Source organism: Nannobrachium achirus (genome assembly GCF_963921795.1).
Source record: "Nannobrachium achirus genome assembly, chromosome: 12".
In the NCBI taxonomy this organism is placed as follows: domain Eukaryota; kingdom Metazoa; phylum Chordata; class Actinopteri; order Myctophiformes; family Myctophidae; genus Nannobrachium; species Nannobrachium achirus.
This window is the reverse complement of record NC_137832.1, coordinates 21,719,881-21,740,608: the sequence shown is the minus strand read 5'-3', so window position 1 is coordinate 21,740,608 and position 20,728 is coordinate 21,719,881. Positions and strand designations below refer to the sequence as shown.

The window sequence follows — 20,728 nt, the reverse complement described above, 5'->3', positions numbered from 1 at the left end:
TCACTTTTGGTGTGACCTCGGACGAGTTCGGTCTTCTTTAGATGTTAACTGGCGTCTAAAACGGCAATTAGGACGTTTCTATTTCATGTTAGAGAGAAGAGGGTTATGGGGGTTGGTTTGTTCCACTCCAGGCCCAACAAAAGGCAGGGACTATTTTTAGCTATAATATGTCAAGTTGGAACGGTGCTCCGCTCGATATATGGATGGAAGTTATGCCAACCAGATTTGGGGGCGGGGTTTGGCGTTGAGACAAAACCACACGTTTTGCATTAGAACGGTTCCATGCCCGCTTTTGGATGAAAGCACTTTTTTTCCGAGCAGGTTGATTCTATGTTGTGGAAGAAAGGAAAAATCTTGTACACCGTTGAGCCATCAATCGTCGAATACAATCCAAAGACAGGTTATTTACAGTATCACATCCTTTAGGGCAGCGGCTCTCAACCTTTTCAGGCCGTGACCCCCAATATAATCATATTTTAACCGGGGGACCCCCCCCCCCCCCCACACACACACCATGACGAGTACTAAGAGTTGAGGCATTACATTTTGTATAACATGGTTCTATTGTGAAAATAGCAGATCTGAGCATGTAGATCGGCTATTTTCACAATGTCTGTCTCTACTCAGGCCCGTCGATAGGGGGGGGTAAAGGGTACTCTTTACCCCGTTCCGGGAGTGGGGGGGCCCCGTGGGTGGGGGGCCCCGGCCCGGGCCCCCTCCCTCCGGCCCGGGCCCCCTCCCTCCGGCCCGGGCCTTTGGAGGGCGCACTTACACTGTCAGTTACGGTAGGCAGGAATCTTGGAATCTCATTGGGTCAAGATGGCCCACATGACATTTATCTCCTTCGCTATTCGCTCTCATACTAGGACATGCTTTGTTTGCGGAAGAAGCTACAGTGCCGACTGCCGACTCCGAGACAAGTTTGAGTGAACATTAATTTATTGGAAACATATGGATTAACACATGGCGAGGACGAGGAGTTTGCGGGTCGGTAGAAAGAGTTTCAACAATGCGGTGAGCACCTTATATATTGCATAATTGTACATGTTTGGAGCGGCAGTTCAGCGACATCTCTCTCTCTCTTTCTCACTCTCTCTCTCTCTCTCTCTCCCTCCCAGAGAGACGCAAGCGAAGCGAAGTTGCACAAAATAAGTTATACAGTACATATTTCCTTTTAATATTAACCTGAGTAAAATAAGCTAAAATAAGGCTTTGAAATAGGGCACAGTTTAAGTTGCACGTGGACGATGGACAGTCAAATCTGTATTATTAGTTAGAGTATGTTACAGACACTTTGAAACAAGAGGGCACTTGTGTGAGTAAAGTTGGCTAAGTTGTCCAGCCACTGCACACCTATTTGAAGATGGAAAAAAATGGACTGGGCTGTTCCATCCAGAAAGATGAAACACGTTATCATGTGGACAGAGGACACGTTAAAATGTCACCGTGGCTTGAGTGGAATATATCCGAGGAGGCACAAATGCTTATCAACTGAATTGTCCCAAACAGCTGTCCTAAACCAGATGCAGGGACGCCTTTATCTATTACAGTAGCTTGTGAGTAGCCTAAGCCTATATACTTTATTACCTTATGTCAGCTGAAAGCTGAGCCATATTTTGAAGGATTAATCTGAAATACATATTTATGTGCAGCAGGCTATATGCTTTGTTTCTTATTATGAAGGAAATGTGTTCTCAAAGTAATGCAATGTTCAGGTTATTGAGCAACCATTTACGCACGCCGATGCGCAAATGGTAACATGGTTAATTAATGTATTTGTGCAAGATGGCCCTAACATTTGTGTACATACTTATGTTCAAACAGTACAATCCAACATGTACCGATGTCTCTGGTTCACATTGGCACATTACACAGACCTGCTTGTCATTAATGCATACAAATATCTATGACCGATATTTTTATCAGATGTCCGGTAAATTTTAACCATGCCAGTTACAGTGATCAACAGTTTAAAACCCAGTTTAAAACCCTAGCACAATCTCTGAACGGTTATGCCGCCATGTAGAACCACTTTTAACCATTTTTTTACTTTGAAAATGAGTAATTTCCTGTGAAATACACGTTATTTCGGCCCGCGCTGCGCGCGGGCCAAAACACGAATACGGGCACGCGTGGAGGGGGGCCCGCGTGGAGGGGGGCCCCGGCCAGCTCTTTGATATTGACCCCCTTGCCAAAAATACTCTCGACGGCCCTGTGACTCTACTCTAATATTTGACAATTTGGCCAATGTTTAATTTGTCGTTTTAGAGGTGTTAGAAAGTCTTTAAACTGTCACTTTAGAAATGTGCAGATACCCTCTGTACACTTAAACTTTATGTTGGTTTGTTTACTGCTGAGCGAGAAATCAGTGTTGCACATTAAGTTAATCATCTGGGGACCCCCCAAAATAATTTGGGGACCCCCCTGGGGGGGGGGGAGACATTAAGGCTGTGATAGATACAGTATATCTATATGTTCTTTTCCATTACCTTTTTCAGAGCAAAGAGCAGCAGGAGCAAACCCTGAACCAGAGTAACAAAGTCTTCCTTTACTGTGCCTTCCTGGACTATAGGTGAGTCTCTCTACACAGAGCACGGGTGCCACATGTCATTCCAACAGATTAGACTTGGATTCCAAAAGACCCTGCATGCATTTCATTCTTAGTTCTTAAAACGTTTACATCATTAACTGTGGAAAAATGCTCTGTGTTCTGCATTTATTGCTGTTTCAGCTCTTTAAAGTAACCTTTAAAAGAAAAAAAAACACTCATCTGATAAGCGGAGCCAAAACATTATTTAGAAACCATAAATCACTTTAAAAGGGAGTGTGTTTTCGTTGGACTCCAGGACTTCCTTTCCTCTACCCCCCCCCCCCCCCCCCCCCCCTTCTCCCAGAGGTTCAAGAAAAATGAGAATTATTGGATTTTCCTGTCAGGCAATTGAATTCAGCAAAACATTTAAGAGTGAGCCTCCCCATAATGCATCATGCTGCATATTCCCAACCACTAATGTTCCTGATTAAAACCCCCTGTTTATTTTTATTTTTTTCCCTTTGGATATATTTGCTGATGTGTGTGGTTGCGTGTGTGTTTGCTTGTTGATGAAACTATGTACAACATGTGTTTTTCCAATCCCACTTGATGTGTGTTTGTTGAGTCTGCGTGCAACAGTCTTTCGGGCAGTCACGATATGACATTTTACATGACGATTAATTGTCACTCAAATAATTGCGATTAACGGTTTTAATTGTGTTTTTGTCGTTGATGATAACATTTCTGTTTGGCTTTTAGGCTTTGAAGTTGCACATGGCAGATATGACACATAACCTAAATACACAAAGAAATTACTGACATATTTGACAACTTACTACTTAAAAAATAACATTGATAGTGGAAATAGCCGATCTACAAGCTCACAACGTGAGCTGGAAATAGCCGATCTACAAGCTCACAACGTGAGCTTGTAGATCGGCTATTTCCACTATTTCTGAAAATGTATGAACGTTTCTCAACATTCACGATTATGACGATTTTGACAAAATAATTGCGATTATGTCAAATAATTGCGATTAGACGATTATGTAATAATTGTTTTGATTGATTGATTGATTGAAGACTTTATTAGAAGTTTGCATAGGAAAAGGTACAGTTTCATGACGGTACAGTTCACTGGTACAAGGTCTACTAAAAGGAGATCCATGAAAAGACTAAGCTTATTTCCACTGGAAACCATTGAAGTATCTCATATAACATTGAATGACAGACAAATAGAACACAGTACTATGCAGTAGATATGTAAAGAAAAACAAAAAAGAAAACAGTAAGTCTAAACAAACAGTATATACAAAGAAGGGGCAGGGGAGGGTAGGGTTGGGCTAGGTTCATTTTTTTTTGTGACAGCCCTGACAGTCTTCTTCTCTGTGGATCTTTTTTCCCGTCAGTTCCAAGGAAGGCGTCTGGTCCAACGAAGGATGCGTGCGATCGGGTGGAAACCTCACCTACTCGGTGTGCCTGTGCAACCACCTCACCAACTTTGCCATCCTCATGCAAGTGGTGCCAATCAAGGTATGGGCTCTTCTCCCGGTCTCCTGTGATACGCGGTCACGGAGCAACTTTAGTGTCAACCTGTGTGACTGACTGACACTCCCAGCACCTTGTATTTATAGCATATCGTCGTTGTCGGGTGGAAATCTTGTATGTCCAAAATCGTTCGTTTTGTATTTATCATCTATAAAATGTACTAAACTAGTGAAAACAGCAGATCTACACAACGCCTTGCATCGTTGTGTGCTCGTTGTGTGCTTGTTGATCGGCTGTTTTCACTAGTCTTGTGCGACAGTCTTATATGATGAAGCAGGGCTTTGCTTTACCAAAAGACGTACACATTTGAAACTAGGAGATACGAGGTTTCTGCTGTTTTGGCAGAGGTGAATAGCGTAGTCTGGGCTGAAGTTGAGAAACACCGGCTCATACCACAAATGAATGACTAGTTTCCGCACAGGGCGCATTTGACCATGTGTTTCACTTTGATGCCTAAAGCAGGGGTTTTCAAAGTGGGTGACGGGGCACCCTGGGGTGCCGCGACAACAGTCCAGGGGTGCCGCAAGATAATGTCATAATAGTTGGAATTTATTTGGACACTTCTAATATAAAAATAAAATATTTAGTATAATTTTAAACTTGAAGTACTAACGTATTTTAAGTCAGTTCTAACCAAAATGGCTATTATCTCAACGTTTTCGTCGCAACATAATCGCTAAAACATGCTATAAATATAAGGTGCTGGGAGTGCAAATTATGAATATAATGTAGGGGTGCCTCGGGTGAAAAAAATATTCACAGGGGAGCCCTGAGCCAAAAAAGTTTGGGAACCCCTGGCCTAAAGTACACAGACCACTGTCGTTGGGAGCAAAACTACCCATTTCATATCAGCACCCTTATTCCATAGTGGCCTTCCCTCTCATTGTGATGGTCCATGTCTCAGCACATCACACAATGTGTTGGAATGTAGATCCAGACTGATATATCGGCTATTATTTGACTTTTGGACGACATTGCTACATTTTTATTTTTAAATAGAAACTTTAATCAATCTACAATTTAGGTAATTGGTGGTCTAGGGCAGGGGTTTTCAAAGTGGGTGACGGGGCACCCTGGGGTGCCGCAACGGCAGTCCAGGGGTGCCGCGAGATCATTTGATAATATTTGCATTTCATTTGGACACTTGAAAAAATATTATTTAGTATAATTTTAAACTTGAAGTACAAAGTTCTAACCAAATTGGCTGTTATCTCAACGTTTTCCTTCCAACATAATGACTAAAATATCGTCACTGTCGACCAGAAACCTTGTATCTCCAAGTTTCAAATGTGTACGTCTTTTGCTCTGCTTCATCATACAAGACCGTCGCACAAAACTAGTAAAAACAGCCGATCTACAAGCACACAACGCCTCGCGATGCGTTGTAGATCTGCTGTTTTCACTAGTTTCGTACATTTTATAGATGATAAATACAAAATCAACGGTTTTGGACATACAAGGTTTCCACCCGATAGCGACGATATGCTATACATAAGGTGCTGGGAGTGAAATTTTAATGTAGGGGTGCCTCGGATTACAAAAAAATATTTATGGGGTGCCCTGAGACAAAAGAGTTTGAGAAACCCCTGGTCTAGGACGCTACAAAACCGACATTGGACCCAGAAATCTGGCGTGGGTCAGGCTCTGTTGGAGTGTAATTGGACAGTGGCCAGTGGTTAACCACACGTTCACCCACCACTCAGAGAGTCTCCTGGCACACTGCTGCTTTTGGGTTTGACTCTCACTGTTCCTCTTCCCCCGGGGTCAATTATAAGCAGACCTACACACAGGGGCGTCACACCAAATTCTGGGCCCTGGGTACAAGGATTCACTGCGGGCCCGCCCCATGAATGTTAACTATTGAAAAATAGCAGATATACAAGCTCACAGCGCGGCACCGAGTGCCGCGCTTGCGAGCTTGTAGATCTGCTATTTTTGAAAAACCGTGAAAATGTGTGCCAAGAAACCTATGTTTCCATGTCAGTGATGCTCAAACTTTTTCATGTGAAGGACCCCCCCCCATCTCAAAATATTTAGTTCCAGGGACCCCTCCCCAGAAGTCAAATTTGAGTTACAAATGTTCACTTAAAAAAATACATATATTCAAAGATTTGCGCACATTTTCACGACTTTTCAAAAATAGCAGATCTACAAGCTCGCAGCCGCGCTGTGAGCTCGTATATCTGCTATTTTTCCAATAGCTAAAGTTACTAGGGCCCCTCCACCTTGGGCCCTGGTAACTCAGTCCCACTTTCCTACCCCTTGTGACGGCCCTGCCTACACAGTAGCAATGTTGGTTCTACTGGTGGTTTTATATAGAAGGACTGAGGACAGCAATGATTAAGTGTGGTTCTTTCAGAGCCGTTTGCAAAGGCCAGTGGTCTGTGCCTCAAGCACCGCAGTCTCTCAAGAGGCCAAAGCTAAAACAAAACAACGCATTTATTTTTATCGTTTATGCCAGAACTGTAAATGTGAGATATAAATGGCACACTGTTTGTGTATCACTTTTTTTTTTTTTTTTTCTTTTTCTTATTTTTTTTTTTTTTTTAAAGGACAACTTTAGTTTTTTACAACAAGGGTTCATATTGTAGATTGTAATTAAAGAATATAAAAGATGAGTGTTAAAATTATTTAATTTACTTATTGTTTTAGAGATTCTTATTTCAGTGGTTGGGGGCATGCGTACAAGTGGCTAAATATGTCATTTTACACAGAATAAGCCCATTACCAAGATACAACGCAACCTTTCATGGTTGGATGTGACTTATGGGGGCTTGAAGTGTTACTCTAAATAGCAATAAAGAAACTGCTGGCTTATTGTGTCTAAAAATACATATTTAGCCACTTGTACGTATGCCCCCATGCGTACGCATGCCCCAAATTTTAGCACGGTAAACGCTACAAAACAATAGAACGAAGCAAATGAAAACATTTTAACCCTCACTTTTTCTTTTCTCTAATTACAATCTAAAATATGAACCCTTGTTGTAAAAAAAACAAAGGTGTCCTTTAAAATGTAACGTTCACATTATAGCCATAGAGCTGAGACTTCTACACGGATTAACATAATGCCTGTCTGTTAACCATACGCAGTACAATCTTCTCAAAAGGCAACCGTCAGTGTCCACTATGCATGGTCAGCGGCAGCGTGGATAGCTTCCTTAGAATAGAAAAGTGGAGCCCTTGTTTTGTAGTTAAATGCAGTGGTTCTCAAAGTGGATTCCAGGGACTCTGTGGGTTCATTTATGGGGGTCTAAATTGACCCATACAAGTCTGTAACTCTGACACGAGTGACAGTGTACAAATTGAACCAAATGAACCCTAACGGGTCCATTTGGTTCCATTTGTACACTGTCAGAGTTAAGGGGAGACCTTGACATTTGAAAGTTTGAGAAACACTGGCTAAATGGATCAACATTGTATTTGAGTAACAGCTGTCCTATTTGATGCTATACTTTCTCCTGGAGCGGCCTCTAATTAGTGGGCTGCCTCATCCTTCAGCTGCAGGGGAACGTCCCACGCGTCCCTATTCTGGAAGGCTGCAACTTCTCTGGCCCTTCTAATGACAAGGCACATGTGAAGGGAGTTAATGGAGATTCAAACCCCAGTCCCTCAAAATAGCCTGAGCTCCAAAAAAACAACATCAATGCAACTGACTGCACAGAGTGCCAAGGATATATGGGTACACAAAGGAACACAATTACCCGCTGTCTCTCTTTGAGAAACACCACATTGCACTGCGCACATCGTGAAACCATAACACAGCGTATCCTTGGGGGGGACAGGTGTGTGGATTCAAACAATCCAAAGAATGTGTTCAAGAAAAAAACATCTTTTTGTGGCAAAAAGGAACAAACTAAAAACATCTGTATCTATACTATAATTTTGCGAATGTCTGAGTGAGTGAGTGAGTGAGTGAGTGAGTGAGTGAGTGAGTGTCTGTCTGTCTGTCTGTCTGTCTGAAACAGCGTTTCTCCTCAGTGGCTGGAGCAATTGATCTGAAATCGCATCACCATTAGCATATGAACACACCTAACATAACTGTGAAGCCCGTTTGTCACTTTCACAAATCGTATGCTGTAGGGGGGGGGGGGGGGTCGCCATTAAACGAAACGGGTATTTCTTACATTGATATATTATCATGCAAGCACCAGTTAAAGTTACTTTCCATCCCTCATATACTGTATGCACAGTGCACATCCCATAACCCACACACTGCACATCATTTTGGAGCTCATATTTTTGAACGGGTAAGGGCTAGTTTATTAAATTCTTGAAATGACATTTGGCAGGATTTTTAACTTCTTATAGAGAGTAAAAGTGGGTCCTCGAAATTGTAGCAGTAATAAAAAGCAATAACAAGAAATAATAGTAAGAAAAAGAAAATAACAATATGTCACCGGAGTCACTGGAGGACATTATTATAACGTCATCATGATGTAATTTGGCTTGCAGGGAGTCTATTTCCCCCCTTGATCAGTGTGTACATCCCAGGTGAGATGGGGGTGTGCTCTCTGTCCGGCTTCCTGTAGTCCAGGGTTTCCCAAACGTTTTTGTCTCAGGGCACCCCATGAATATGTTTTTAATCCGAGGCACCCCTACATTATAATTTTCACTCCCAGCACCTATAGCATATTATCGTTGTCGGGTGGAAACCTTGTTTGTCCAAAACTGTTCGTTTTGTATTTATCATCTATAAAATGTACTAAACTAGTGAAAACAGCAGATCTACAAGCACACATGCGAGGCGTTGTGTGCTTGTAGATCGGCTGTTTTCACTAGTTTTGTGCGACAGTCTTGTATGATGAAGCAGGGCTTTGCTTTACCAAAAGACGTACACATTTGAAACTTGCAGAAAAGAGGTTTCTGACCGACAGTGACGATATTTTAGTGATTATGTTGCGAGGAAAACATTGAGATAATAGCCATTTTGGTTAGAACTGACTGAAAATAACTTTGTACTTCAAGTTTAAAATGATACTAAATATTTTTTCAAGTGTCCAAATAAATTTCAAATATTATCAAATTATCTCGCGGCACCCCTGGACTGCCGTCACGGCACCCCACTTTGAAAACCCCTGCTGTAGTCCACGCTCAGCTTTTTAGTTTTGTTGATTTTGAAGGACAGGTCTTTCTTTAGGCGTATTTTGTCAGATTCTCACTCCAGTGATGTCACCAGTGAACTTGACCACTATGAGCTGCGCATGGCCATTCAGAACCAAGCCTGGAGTGGTCCTGTGTCGAGGGTCAGGGGACCAGTCAGAGAATTCACACCTAATTGCATCGCTCCGACAGAAAGTCCAGGGTCCATTTCTAAATTTCAGTTTTTGTTGTTGTACATCCTCTGTAATGTGACTACAGCGCTCAATAAACTTAAGTTGGGATGTCCCGATCAGGTTTTTTTGCTCCCGATCCCGATCACATATTTTTGCTCCCGATTCGATCCCGATCCTTCCCGATCCGATCTTTCGGCAATGCATTAAGGAAAAAGAAAAGAAAAAATCCCGATCTCCCTGATTTCCGATCTCCCGATCCGATCAGGACATCCCTTAAAAAGAAAAAAGAAAGTTCAGGACCCAGCTGCACAGGTTTACTGTTTTTCTGAATGTATTGTGCAAAATACTTTAAGATTTAAATGATATCATGCCACACAGCATAATATAGGAAATAACCCCTTCAATAATGCCACTGAAATTTTCAAATTGACTTTTTAATGAAAAAGCATGAATTGAAAAATGAAAAAGTTGATTACTTTCACAGCAAAGGAAGTTAACACGTTGCAAGCCGCGGCAGAACCCTCTGAACAGAGGTAGCGCCGAAGAAATAAGCCATTTATTTACAAACATGTTTTAAAAAAACAAAGCCCACATGATAACAACACGTACTGGAGTGCTCGACACAGCGTACATATTCATCCTGCAGAGGTCGGCGATCTTACTTTGGCGAGGCGGAGGGGAGATCAATTCCATTCGTTTACGTGCGGCGAAGCAGGGAAAGGAGCGATAGAGAAGCGGCGCCCGAACGTGATTGAAACCGCGATCCACGAACAGAGACAAAGACCAGCCATCTTGTTTGAGCTTCTTGCTGAGTTTCAACACTGGGGAGAGGATGAGGCTCCTCCTGGCCAGCCATCCATCCAGAATGTGAGTCAACGGCGTGGCCTGCTGGATATTAGGAGTATCACACCCAGCACCAGAAAATGACTGTCAGAGCATATTAACCCTTTCAGATCGCTCCAAAAAGACACAGAGAAGAATTTCCGATGTTTTTTTTTTTTTTATTATAATTTATATCAAAAGTCCGGTAATAGACGGCGTGGCTGATGGGACCCAGTAGGAAGTCCGAGGGAGTACGGCCAGGCTTAGAAGGTGTTAAGGAACTGTCATCATGTTGAAGCTCTTGTGCCCAGTCCTGTTCAGTGGCCCTCCTGGGATCACACTAATGAGGGTCACTCGCATGGTCAGCATCAACTGTGCAAACTCTCTGCATATGGTCACTTCTTGGCTACCGTTGCGTTAGACAGTGGTGGAAAAAGTACTCACATTTTGCACTTAAGTAAAAGTATCAATACTGCACTGTAGATAGTAGCACTCCGTTAGGGTGCCCACACACCAAAATACCTAGAGTGGAATCCGCCAATGCATTTTAGTGAGAATGGAGCGTTTTTTTTTTTTTTTTTTTTTTGCAGAAATCCTCTACTACGCTCCATTCTCATTGAAATGCATTTGCGGATTCCACTCTAGGTATTTTGGTGTGTGGGCACCCTTAGGCTGCCCTCAGACCAAAATATGGTCGGCAGTGGATAAACTCTTCTGGTGCGCTGCTGGCAAAAAACGCAGAGAGCATATTCCGTCCCAAAGCCAGTGACGCCCCTGTCACTCACTTCCCGCACCGCCCTCCCTCTCTGTAGCCTGTTACACTAGCGTAGCGATCCTCATCATATTTTACGTGTCAACTCTATAATGGACAGGCGAAGGGTACTCGCCCTTGCTTTATTGGAAGGGGAGATGCAACAAGCTAAAAAGAGAAGAGTTTGGGTGCACGAGACTCTTGATCAAAACAAAAAATCTCCCAGTCCCTTCCTGATTCTCAGAATGTTACGCCTTTGACTCACCCGATTGGACAGGGGGGGAAACCAGAATCTGCGTGGAGAATTTCTTTGCTCCAGCATAAACGCAAGGTCTGCGCGGAGCGCAGATATCCTCCACTGACATGAAACCGCCGCCTTCTCATTGAAATGCATTGGCGGAACGCGGATTCCACTCTCGTAGGCATTTTGGTCTGAGCCCAGCCTTACAAGTAAAAGTCTGGAATTCAAAATGTACTTGAGTAAAAGTATGAAAGTATTGGCATCAAAATGTACTTAAATAAGTAAAAGTACAAAATGTTTGAAAATGGCACACACAAAAAAAAATAGCACTCACAACGTATTTTCAAATAGCCACGGTATAGAATAGGGCTAAAGTGCTTTAATGTATGTTTTATAATATAAATCATTTATATCTGCAAAGTAACTAGTAACTAAAGTTTTCAAATAATTATAGTGGAGTAAAAGGAAAATATTTGGATCCGAGATGAAGTGGAGTAGAAGTAAAATTACTGGAAATACTCAAGTAAAGTACAAATACCTCAAAACTGTACTTAAGTACAGTACTTCAGTAAATGTACTTAGTCACTTTACACCACTGGCGTTAGTAGCGGATGAATCAAACAGACAGGTTTGCTGGACTGGACCTCGTGGAAGAAAGGGTCAGACCTCAATTTAATCACTTCCTCCTTTGCAGGCTGGCCATGGCATACAAAACAATGACATAGCGATCACTGGCATGATGTGAAGAATGTGGTGGCTCAGGCTGCTCTGTGTCACAACACCCTGTAGTGGGCACTGTTGCCCAAGCTCAACATTTCAGCTCCAATTTTCTTTAACGTTTTCAGGCCAAGGAACCCTTAGTTGAGAGAGAGATGAAGCAGGGACCTCCACAACCTTTTCATAGATTCCATATAGTTTAATTGTTTGACAGCAAAATCATCAGTGTATTTTGGATTCATGCCAATTTGTGTTTTCAAATACATATTTAACCACTTGAATCGTCAATACATAACATCATTTCACTTTGTACTTTTTTTCTGCTCTTTTTCCCCTCTAACCCAAAACGTCTTTGCCGAAAATAGCCGATCTACAAGCTGAGCTGTGAGCTTGTAGATCTGCTATTTTTGGCTAAAGTTCTCAGAATATGGACATTAGTATTCATGTGGTTAATATAAAAAAGGAGAAAACATTTTCTATCGCACAAAGATTTGGAGGACCCCCTGTAGTAACTCTGAGGACCCCCTGGGGGTACTGGACCCCCTGTTTTAGATCCTTGCTCTTGTGGTTTAACATTTTGCTTTCACAGCACCATTTTTTTTTAAACAGCTATGTTAAAAACATCCATGATCAAATAATTGTAGTTTATGTTTTACCTCATGTTTACCATTCATATGTATCTCCATAGTAATGAGTTTCCTATCCACTCACAGCTCACCGATGGCCACCGGGTGGCGCTGTCGACCATAGGCTACGTTGGCTGTTCCATCTCCATCTTCTGCCTCACCATCACTCTGGTTACCTTCGCTATCCTTTCGTAAGTACCGTATATCCCATTCAGAGGCTGGAGCGAACAGTTCTTCCAAATGTCGTGAAAATGTGTGCAAATCTTTGAATATATGTATTTTCAAAGCAAACGTTTGTAACTAAAATTTTGCTTCTGGGTGATCCCTGGAACGAAATATTTTGAGATGGGGGTCCGTGGCCAAATAGATATCATTTTGGGGGTCCTTCACATGAAAAGGTTTGAGAACCACTGACATAGTAGTCTCTCAAGAACAGACTAACTGAGCTCCAGTTAAGTGAAAAGGACCTTTTCTTTGACGATGGCTGGCCAGATTGCTGACATCGAAACATAGGTTTTTTTTCCAAAAACCTTGGAAGGATTCAAAAGACACTTATAGAATCGGGTCAAAATTCTAATTTTCACGATTTTTCAAAAATAGCAGATCTACAAGCTTGCAGCGCGGCACTCGGTGCCGCGCTGTGAGCTTGTATATCTGCTATTTTTCAATAGTTAAAGCATAAAATAATGATACACAATAAGTAAGTATATCCCATTCAGAGGCTGGAGCGAACAGTTCTTCCAAATGCTTCCAAATTTTCATGACACATTTCATTTCAGCCTGCCTCGGAGCAGTTGAAAAGTTTTTAGACAATCATTAGAAACCAGTACCACTTAAAACGTTAGTGAATGAATGATTTTATTTGAGTGTCATGCCACCTCGTGGCCCATCCCTTATGGGATTATATGACACCTTTTCAAACAATTTTCTTAAGTACATTATTATTATTTTTTTTTTCTATACATCCGTTACCAGTATAGGCTACAATATAGATACCAGCGGGGGGGAAAAGTAAAGAAAAATAAAGCAAAACAGAGCATTATCGTACTTAACCCCTACTGGTTGTACAATGCTTTTTTTCTCAAGTCCCAAGCTTTCTCAAAGTAGTTTGCCAGTTTAAATACATGTTTTTCAAATAGACAGTTAATACGTTGTGAGTCACTGATATCCAAAATATAGTCAATATTATTAAACAACTCTTCTCTGGGTCTCGAATAGAAGGGACAATACAGAACAAAATGATACTCATTTTCTATTTCATTAAGATCACACAATTGACAGATACGTTCTTCTTCATCTAACCCAACATAACGACCTGTTTCAATATGGAGTGGCAGAATACCTCCTCTAATCTGAGCACAGAGTGACCTTTTTTTCTTTGGCAGGTTAAATAAAACATATTTTTCTGTATAATAATCATACTTAACTTCTCTGTATGTACGCAATGTTGGTTTACTCCAAATCTCCTCTGCCCAGGTATGTTTGTTCTGATCAAAAATCATCTCCTTTAGAGCCACAACATCAACTTGTTCTAATCTGAGGAACACGTCTTCCACTTCATATTTACAAAACATAGCATGCATGTCCTCTATCCAGGGTCCGTTCTGCTGTCTGTCCCAATTAAATACTTTCTTTGTTAGCCTATTATCGTTCATAGTGACTAATCTGTTCCACAACCTGACTGTACAGACCTTCCATCGAACATCACATGGTTCCCATCCAATATCTCCTGATGCTGCTGCCATTGGCGCATATTTATGTACACCCAGGAAATATCGGATGTCTCGGTTGTGCACAGCTACACTCTTAGGGAATCTCCCATGACCCCAGACCCCAGCACTCTAATCAAGAACTGGGCAAACACAAGCCTGATAAAGTGTTGTGTAGGTAAGGAAGCCAACATCTTTGAGTGTCTTGATTTTACCAATAACTCCTCCTAATGCTCGGCCTGCGGATTCAGCAAGGACTGTGGAGCCATGGACAAGACTCATATGCTCATCAACATAAAACCCCAAATATTTATAGGACTTTACGTAATTAATCTTTTTCTCACCAAAATAAAACTGGTACTTACTAATATGAGTTCGAGAACTTCTGAAGTGTATCACATTTGTTTTCTTTTCATTTATGGTCATCCTCCATTTTTTACACCACTCACTTGTATGTAAGAGCATTCTTTGCATATCAGATTCCTTTTCGGCCATTAGGACAATATCGTCCGTGTACAGAAGAACACACACACACACACACACACACACACACACACACACAAAAACGTCAGGTCGGGTTGGTTATGGTCGGGTTTGGGAAGAATTTGAGAACGCTATCACAGAGTAAAAGTAATACATAAAAAAAAAATTCATTGAGCCCGCGGGCCTACCCGGCCCGACTAATTAGCATACATTTTAGGCCCTACCCTAAATGTCTGGTCGGGTTCGAGTATGGTCGGGTTCGGGCACAATTTGAGAACTCTAACGCACATAAGACAATGTTTGAGAATCACTGCCCTACATTTCTCCACAGGTCAGTGAGCACCATCCGTAACCAGCGCTACCACATCCATGCCAACCTGTCCTTTGCCATCCTGGTAGCAGAGATCCTGCTGCTCATCAGCTCGCGCTTCGACCCTGGCACGGTAGGCGCACCTCATTCACTGTTAATGACCCTTTGACCCTGGCACGGTAGGAGCACCTCATTCACTGTTAATGACCCTTTGACCCTGGCACGGTAGGAGCACCTCATTCACTGATAATGAGGAGGAGGAGGATGATGATGATGGTTGTCTTAAATTGTGTTCACTTATTTCCAGTGATGGGAAAAGTACTCACATTTTTTTACTTAAAGGAGCTATACTTTCTCTTGAAAAACGGATGCTAAAATAATTATAATGTTTCGAAAATATTTTATAAAAAAATAAGCTTCGTGTGTTTCTATTAAAAAATGACCACAAGAAGAGTAAAATAATGATAAAATAATCATTTTGGCCTTTGTCAGACGGACACTTTGTTCACATTCTAGTCTATAGACTAGGATGTAAACAAAGTGTCGGCCCTACAATGAAAAAGTTGACTATAGCTCCTTTAAGTAAAAGTATCAATACTGCAATGTAGATATACTCCGTTACAAGTAAAAGTCCGGAATTCAAAATGTACTTGAGTAAAAGTACAAAAGTATTCGCATCAAAATGTACCAAAAGTAAGTAAAAGTACAAAATGTTTGAAAATAGCCGATCTACAAGCTCACAACGCCTCGCAATGCGGCACGTTGTGAGCTTGTAGATCGGCTATTTTCAAATAGCCTATAGGTATAAAATAGGGCTGAAGTGGATTAATGTATGTTTTATAATATAAGCTTTTATATCTGCAAAGTCATTTGTAACTAACGTTTTCAAATAAATGTAGTGGAGTGGAAGTAAAGATATTGGAAATTAAACATACTCAAGTAAAGTGCAAATACTTTAAACTTGTAGTTAAGTACGGTACTTAAGTAAACCACTGCTTATTTCAGTCTCAGAAGTCTCAAAATGTGTTCTCTTCCCTGAATTCACTGTTTCTAGGTTGAAACCCCACCTGGTCAAAGACCTGCATTCGTCATCATGTTCTATTCATGTCTATTTCCTTAGACACATGTAACTGGTATTAAAATGGTCTTGAAAATGTGCAGTCACCGACCGTGTCATAAAATAAACAGCGATGATGATTCTGCCGGTAACTCAAGCCAACAATAATGATGTTGATGATGACAAGTCTAGTTTATTCGTATAGCCCTTCATCTTTGTTATAATCTCAAGGGAGCTTTCAAGCCCACATGTAACATTCTGATGCGTTTCAGCACTGAGCCTCTCCTTCATAGAGCATCTGCTGGCCGTATTAAAATGAGCAGATATACAAGGTCACAGCGCGGCACCGAGTGCAGCGCTGCGAGCTTGTATATCTGCTAGTTTTGGAAAAAGTCGTGAAAATGTGTGCAAATCTTTGAATATATGTATTTTCAAAGCGAACGTTTTTAACTCAAACGTTCGCTTTGTAACTTGCTTCTGGGTGGTCCCTGGAACTAAATATTTTGAGATGGGGGTCCGTGGCCAAATACATATCATTTTGGGGCTCCTTCACATGAAAAGGTTTGAGAACCACTGACACAGTAGTCTCTCAAGAACAGGCTAACTGAGCTCCAGTTATGTGAAAAGGACCTTTTCTTTGATGATGGCTGGCCAGATTGCTGACATAGAAACATGTTTTTCTTTTTTTTTAAACCTTAGAAGGATTCAAAAGGCACTCGGTGCCGCGCTGTGAGCTTGTATATCTGCTATTTTTCAATAGTTAAAGCATAAAACAATGATACACAATAATGTGTACCCGTTCTAAATGGGTTAAGTGATTTTAGCCTTTTTTCTTTTCTTGAAGTGGCTGCTCTTTTCCTTCCTTTTGGAGGATCTCTGTACAGATTGTTTATTCATCACCTGGTCTTCTCTCCTCTCCTCCCAGCTGCCCTGCAAGGCCATGGCGGTCTTGCTTCACTTCTTCTTCCTGAGTGCCTTTGCGTGGATGCTGGTGGAGGGCCTCCACCTCTACAGTATGGTGGTCAAAGTCTTTGGCTCGGAGGGCAGCAAGCACCTGTACTACTATGGCATTGGCTGGGGTAGGTGCGGTTAGGCCTGTCACAATTGTCACATAATCGTCTAATCGCTATTATTTGACATGGACATCGTCATAATCGTTTCCATGTTGAAAAATGTTCATATATTTTCAAAAATAGTGGAAATAGCGGACCAACGGTGACACAATTGTAGTCCTAGAACGGCCATATTTTGGGTCAAACACAGGTGTTTCAATTGTTTGATTGGCATAGAACTAATGTTCTACTCCAATCAGAACACCTGTGTAGTGCTAGCCTGCTTCCAGACCAGAGACCCCGCCCACTCTCAGAGTGGACTCTTTCTCAGGTCTGGAGCTGAGTACAGGAATCACTTTTTATTTCCGGCTGCTCCAATGAGCGCGGGGGGTGGGTCTAACGAATATCCAATCCGCGCAGCAGTTGAAACGATTCAAACGAAGTTCACACACAGGCAGGCTGAGGAAGGCACACACACACACACGCACGCGCTGAGTTCACCAAGCTGTTTATGTTGATTACATGTTTCTGGTCGCAGTTCTGTCACTGGCACAGACAGAGACACACACACAATCACACACACAGTCCGCGACCGTGCATCGCGTCCACCGTGCGTCTCGATCACCGTGCATCGCGATCACTCGCGTGCGGATGCGCGCGTGCACGCTCGCAAAAAAGTCCCTCCCTGTAAATCGCTTAGAATAGAGCACAGTTTCAGACTAAAGCGTGAGCTGAGTCTGAGATCAGGCTAGTGTAGTGCTGCATTCACACTGAGAGAAGCCAAGCTAATGATTTGCTTGGTAATTCAATGTATTCTCTATGCAAACCAGCTTGAAAAGTTTCCAAGCTTTTTTTTCCAGCTTGGACATTTTAAAAGCTGGTTTGCATAGAGAATACATTGAATTACCAAGCAAACCATTAGCTTGGCTTTTCTGTATGTGTATGTGAATGAGGCATAAGGCTGTGTTGACCCAAGAAATGGCCGCTCTAGAACTTACATATTGGCACACCCTATAAGCTCACAAATGCTCGATGAATTCTATTGTCTGAGGAAGAGCCACTTAGGCTCGATACATCACGTACAATGGTGGAAAGAAATACATTTAGCATGGTACAGTGTGCGGACTCTTTTTTTTTTCTTTCATTTTGACAGCACCTGCCCTCTTAGAGTGGATGTGTGTGCTTGTACGCATGTTTATGGGAAACAACGGATACACGAATGGTGCTGTAGTAGCAATTATAGTGAACGTCATTTGTAGTTAAAGGGTTCATTCAAGACCAATGCATTCCAGGCATTTAACACCTTGCATTGGCTTACAATTGCACAGCCCTGCTACAGTATGACCATTAGAGAACTAATGGACTAATAGCTGCAAACATTAATTGTATCTGAATTAATGAAGATTTTTTTCATATAGATTCTTTGGTAATGGCACATTGAATATTAATATTAATAATAATCCACTTGGTTTAGCCCGACGACCGTATAGAATAGAGAGCATAGTTCACTAATGTGCTACATGATATCTATCGTTGAGTTTTTTGAATAGTTTGAATATAGCATTCATTCTTTGTTCATCAATTAGAGTGGCACAGCTCTTGGCAAGCTTACTGCTGGTGCTTTACTTACAACACCAGCTGAGAACTCACCTAATATGACGACTTAATAATTGGTGAGCAATTTGCTATTCATAGCCGTAATGTCATAGCCCACTGTATTTTGGAGCCAATCCAGGTTTGTGATGCACATTCTCTGAATGGCACAGTATGATGTCCATCTATGTCCTCAACAGTCCACCTGGGATTAAAATTCTGGACAGGCACTCCGACCAACCTGTAGGAGTCTGTAGTGCAGCAACAGAGAACATACAGCAGGATTCCCCAATTAGTTTTCCCCGAAAAGGGCCGAATTATGTCTAGGGTACCAAGCCGAGGGCCACAGCATTGCAGGGGGCGACGGTGGCGTTCCCACTACTCCAGCGACAGTTTTCGTCGTTGTCGGGTGAAGATCTTGTATGTCCAAAACCGTTCGTTTTGAATTTATCATTTTAAAAATGATTTAAACTAGTGAAAACAGCCGATCTACAAGCACACAACGCCTCGCACCGCGAGGCGTTGTGTGCTTGTAGATCTGCTGTTTTCACTACTTTTGTGCGACGGCCTTGTATGATTTGCGAAAGAACGTACAAATTTGGAGATACGAGATTTCCACCCGACAACGACGATATACTAGTGTTGTTGCTGCTCTTATACCACCATTATTACTGGGGTTGGTGGGGGCCAGACAGTAGCCCCCCGCGGGCGGCAAATGGCCCGCGGGCCGCCTATTGGGGAACCCTGACATACAGTAATCCCCTACCGGCTGGAGCGTCAAAGAATCAAACCTCTGTCTCCATGGTGGTGGAGACTGGAGACGCCAGTTCCCAAACACCTGTATTTTCAATAAGAATCAGCTCTTAACCTGCCTGGCTGCACAGAATATGAGTGAAATAGACTGAGTTCATAGGGTACACACACATATAGGCAGATAGAGAAAACAAAGAGATAAACTATACTTTGTTGTGCTGCTGGGGGAATGCATAGTATCCCGTCCACATGCTGAAGCGATTAGTGGAAATAAGATCCCTTTTTTTATTATTTCCTCTCTTTTTGCCAAAGTAATTTCTCATTTTGTGTGGCCAACTGCAAATGAACTGCTGGAACGCCGTCCAGTGGTTTGAAGTGTGGCGCTTAGTCATGGAGGGTAAAAACACTAATTTTGTAATTAAAACCCATTTAGGCCTAGAATTATTGACTGCTTTAACTACTGAAAAATAGCAGATATACAAGCTCACAGCGCGGCACCGGGTGCCGCGCTGCGAGCTTGTAAATCTGCTATTTTTTGAAAAATCATGAAAATGTGTGCATATTTTTCAATATATATCTTTCAAAGCAAACTTTTGTAACTCAAATCTCTGCTTCTGGGGAGTCCCTGGAACAACATATTTTGAGATTGGGGTCCGCGGCCAAATGCCTGTAATTTTGGGGGTCCTTGACATGAAAAGGTTTGAGAACCACTGATTTAAAGGAAGGATTTAGAAGTCGGGTCAAAGATCGGGTCAAAGATATTCAAAGACTTGCACACATTTTCCAGTTTTTTCAAAAATAGCAGATCTACAAGCTCGCAGCGCAGCACTCGGTGCCGCGCTGTGAGCTTGTATATCTGCTATTTTTCAATAGTTAAAGCATTAAATAATGGTTAAAGTGGTTCAAATCTAACGCGACTCGGGAGCGTTCCAGGTATTTGAGTGTTAACAGCTCTTGTTATTATCCTTGATAAATCCTTATGACCCCGTTTTGACAATTTTGTCACTCAAGGCAACAGTTTATCATGTAGAGGGATTAACTGGAAATCTCTGGGCTTGGCAAGCCAAAAGGTTATTACTCAGATGAAAGGATAATGATGCAACAGTCACGCTGAAGGAAATCAACAAGGAGTGCTACAGCAACAGAGACATTGTCAAAAGAGGGACCTGGGTCAAATTGTGTACACACTTCTCAGGTTTTTGTTTTAGCACACTTACAGTAGTACCCAATGTGGCGGGTCTGTCGTTGAATTACAATTAA

At 41.9% G+C, this 20,728-nt stretch overlaps 1 protein-coding gene across 1 annotated transcript in view; it reads left to right on the top strand.

Annotated features, from left to right (window-relative positions):
• adgrd1 (adhesion G protein-coupled receptor D1) overlaps positions 1-20,728 on the top strand; it is a gene marked incomplete at its 5' end in the record, with an annotated part of 74,817 nt that overhangs the window by 48,766 nt on the left and 5,323 nt on the right. Inside the window, 5 exons of the mRNA XM_080737878.1 lie at positions 2,499-2,572; positions 3,940-4,063; positions 12,599-12,702; positions 15,035-15,146; positions 16,996-17,149. Of these exons, the coding sequence (XP_080594004.1) occupies positions 2,499-2,572; positions 3,940-4,063; positions 12,599-12,702; positions 15,035-15,146; positions 16,996-17,149 (568 nt within the window). The remainder of the gene's footprint in view (positions 1-2,498; positions 2,573-3,939; positions 4,064-12,598; positions 12,703-15,034; positions 15,147-16,995; positions 17,150-20,728) is intronic.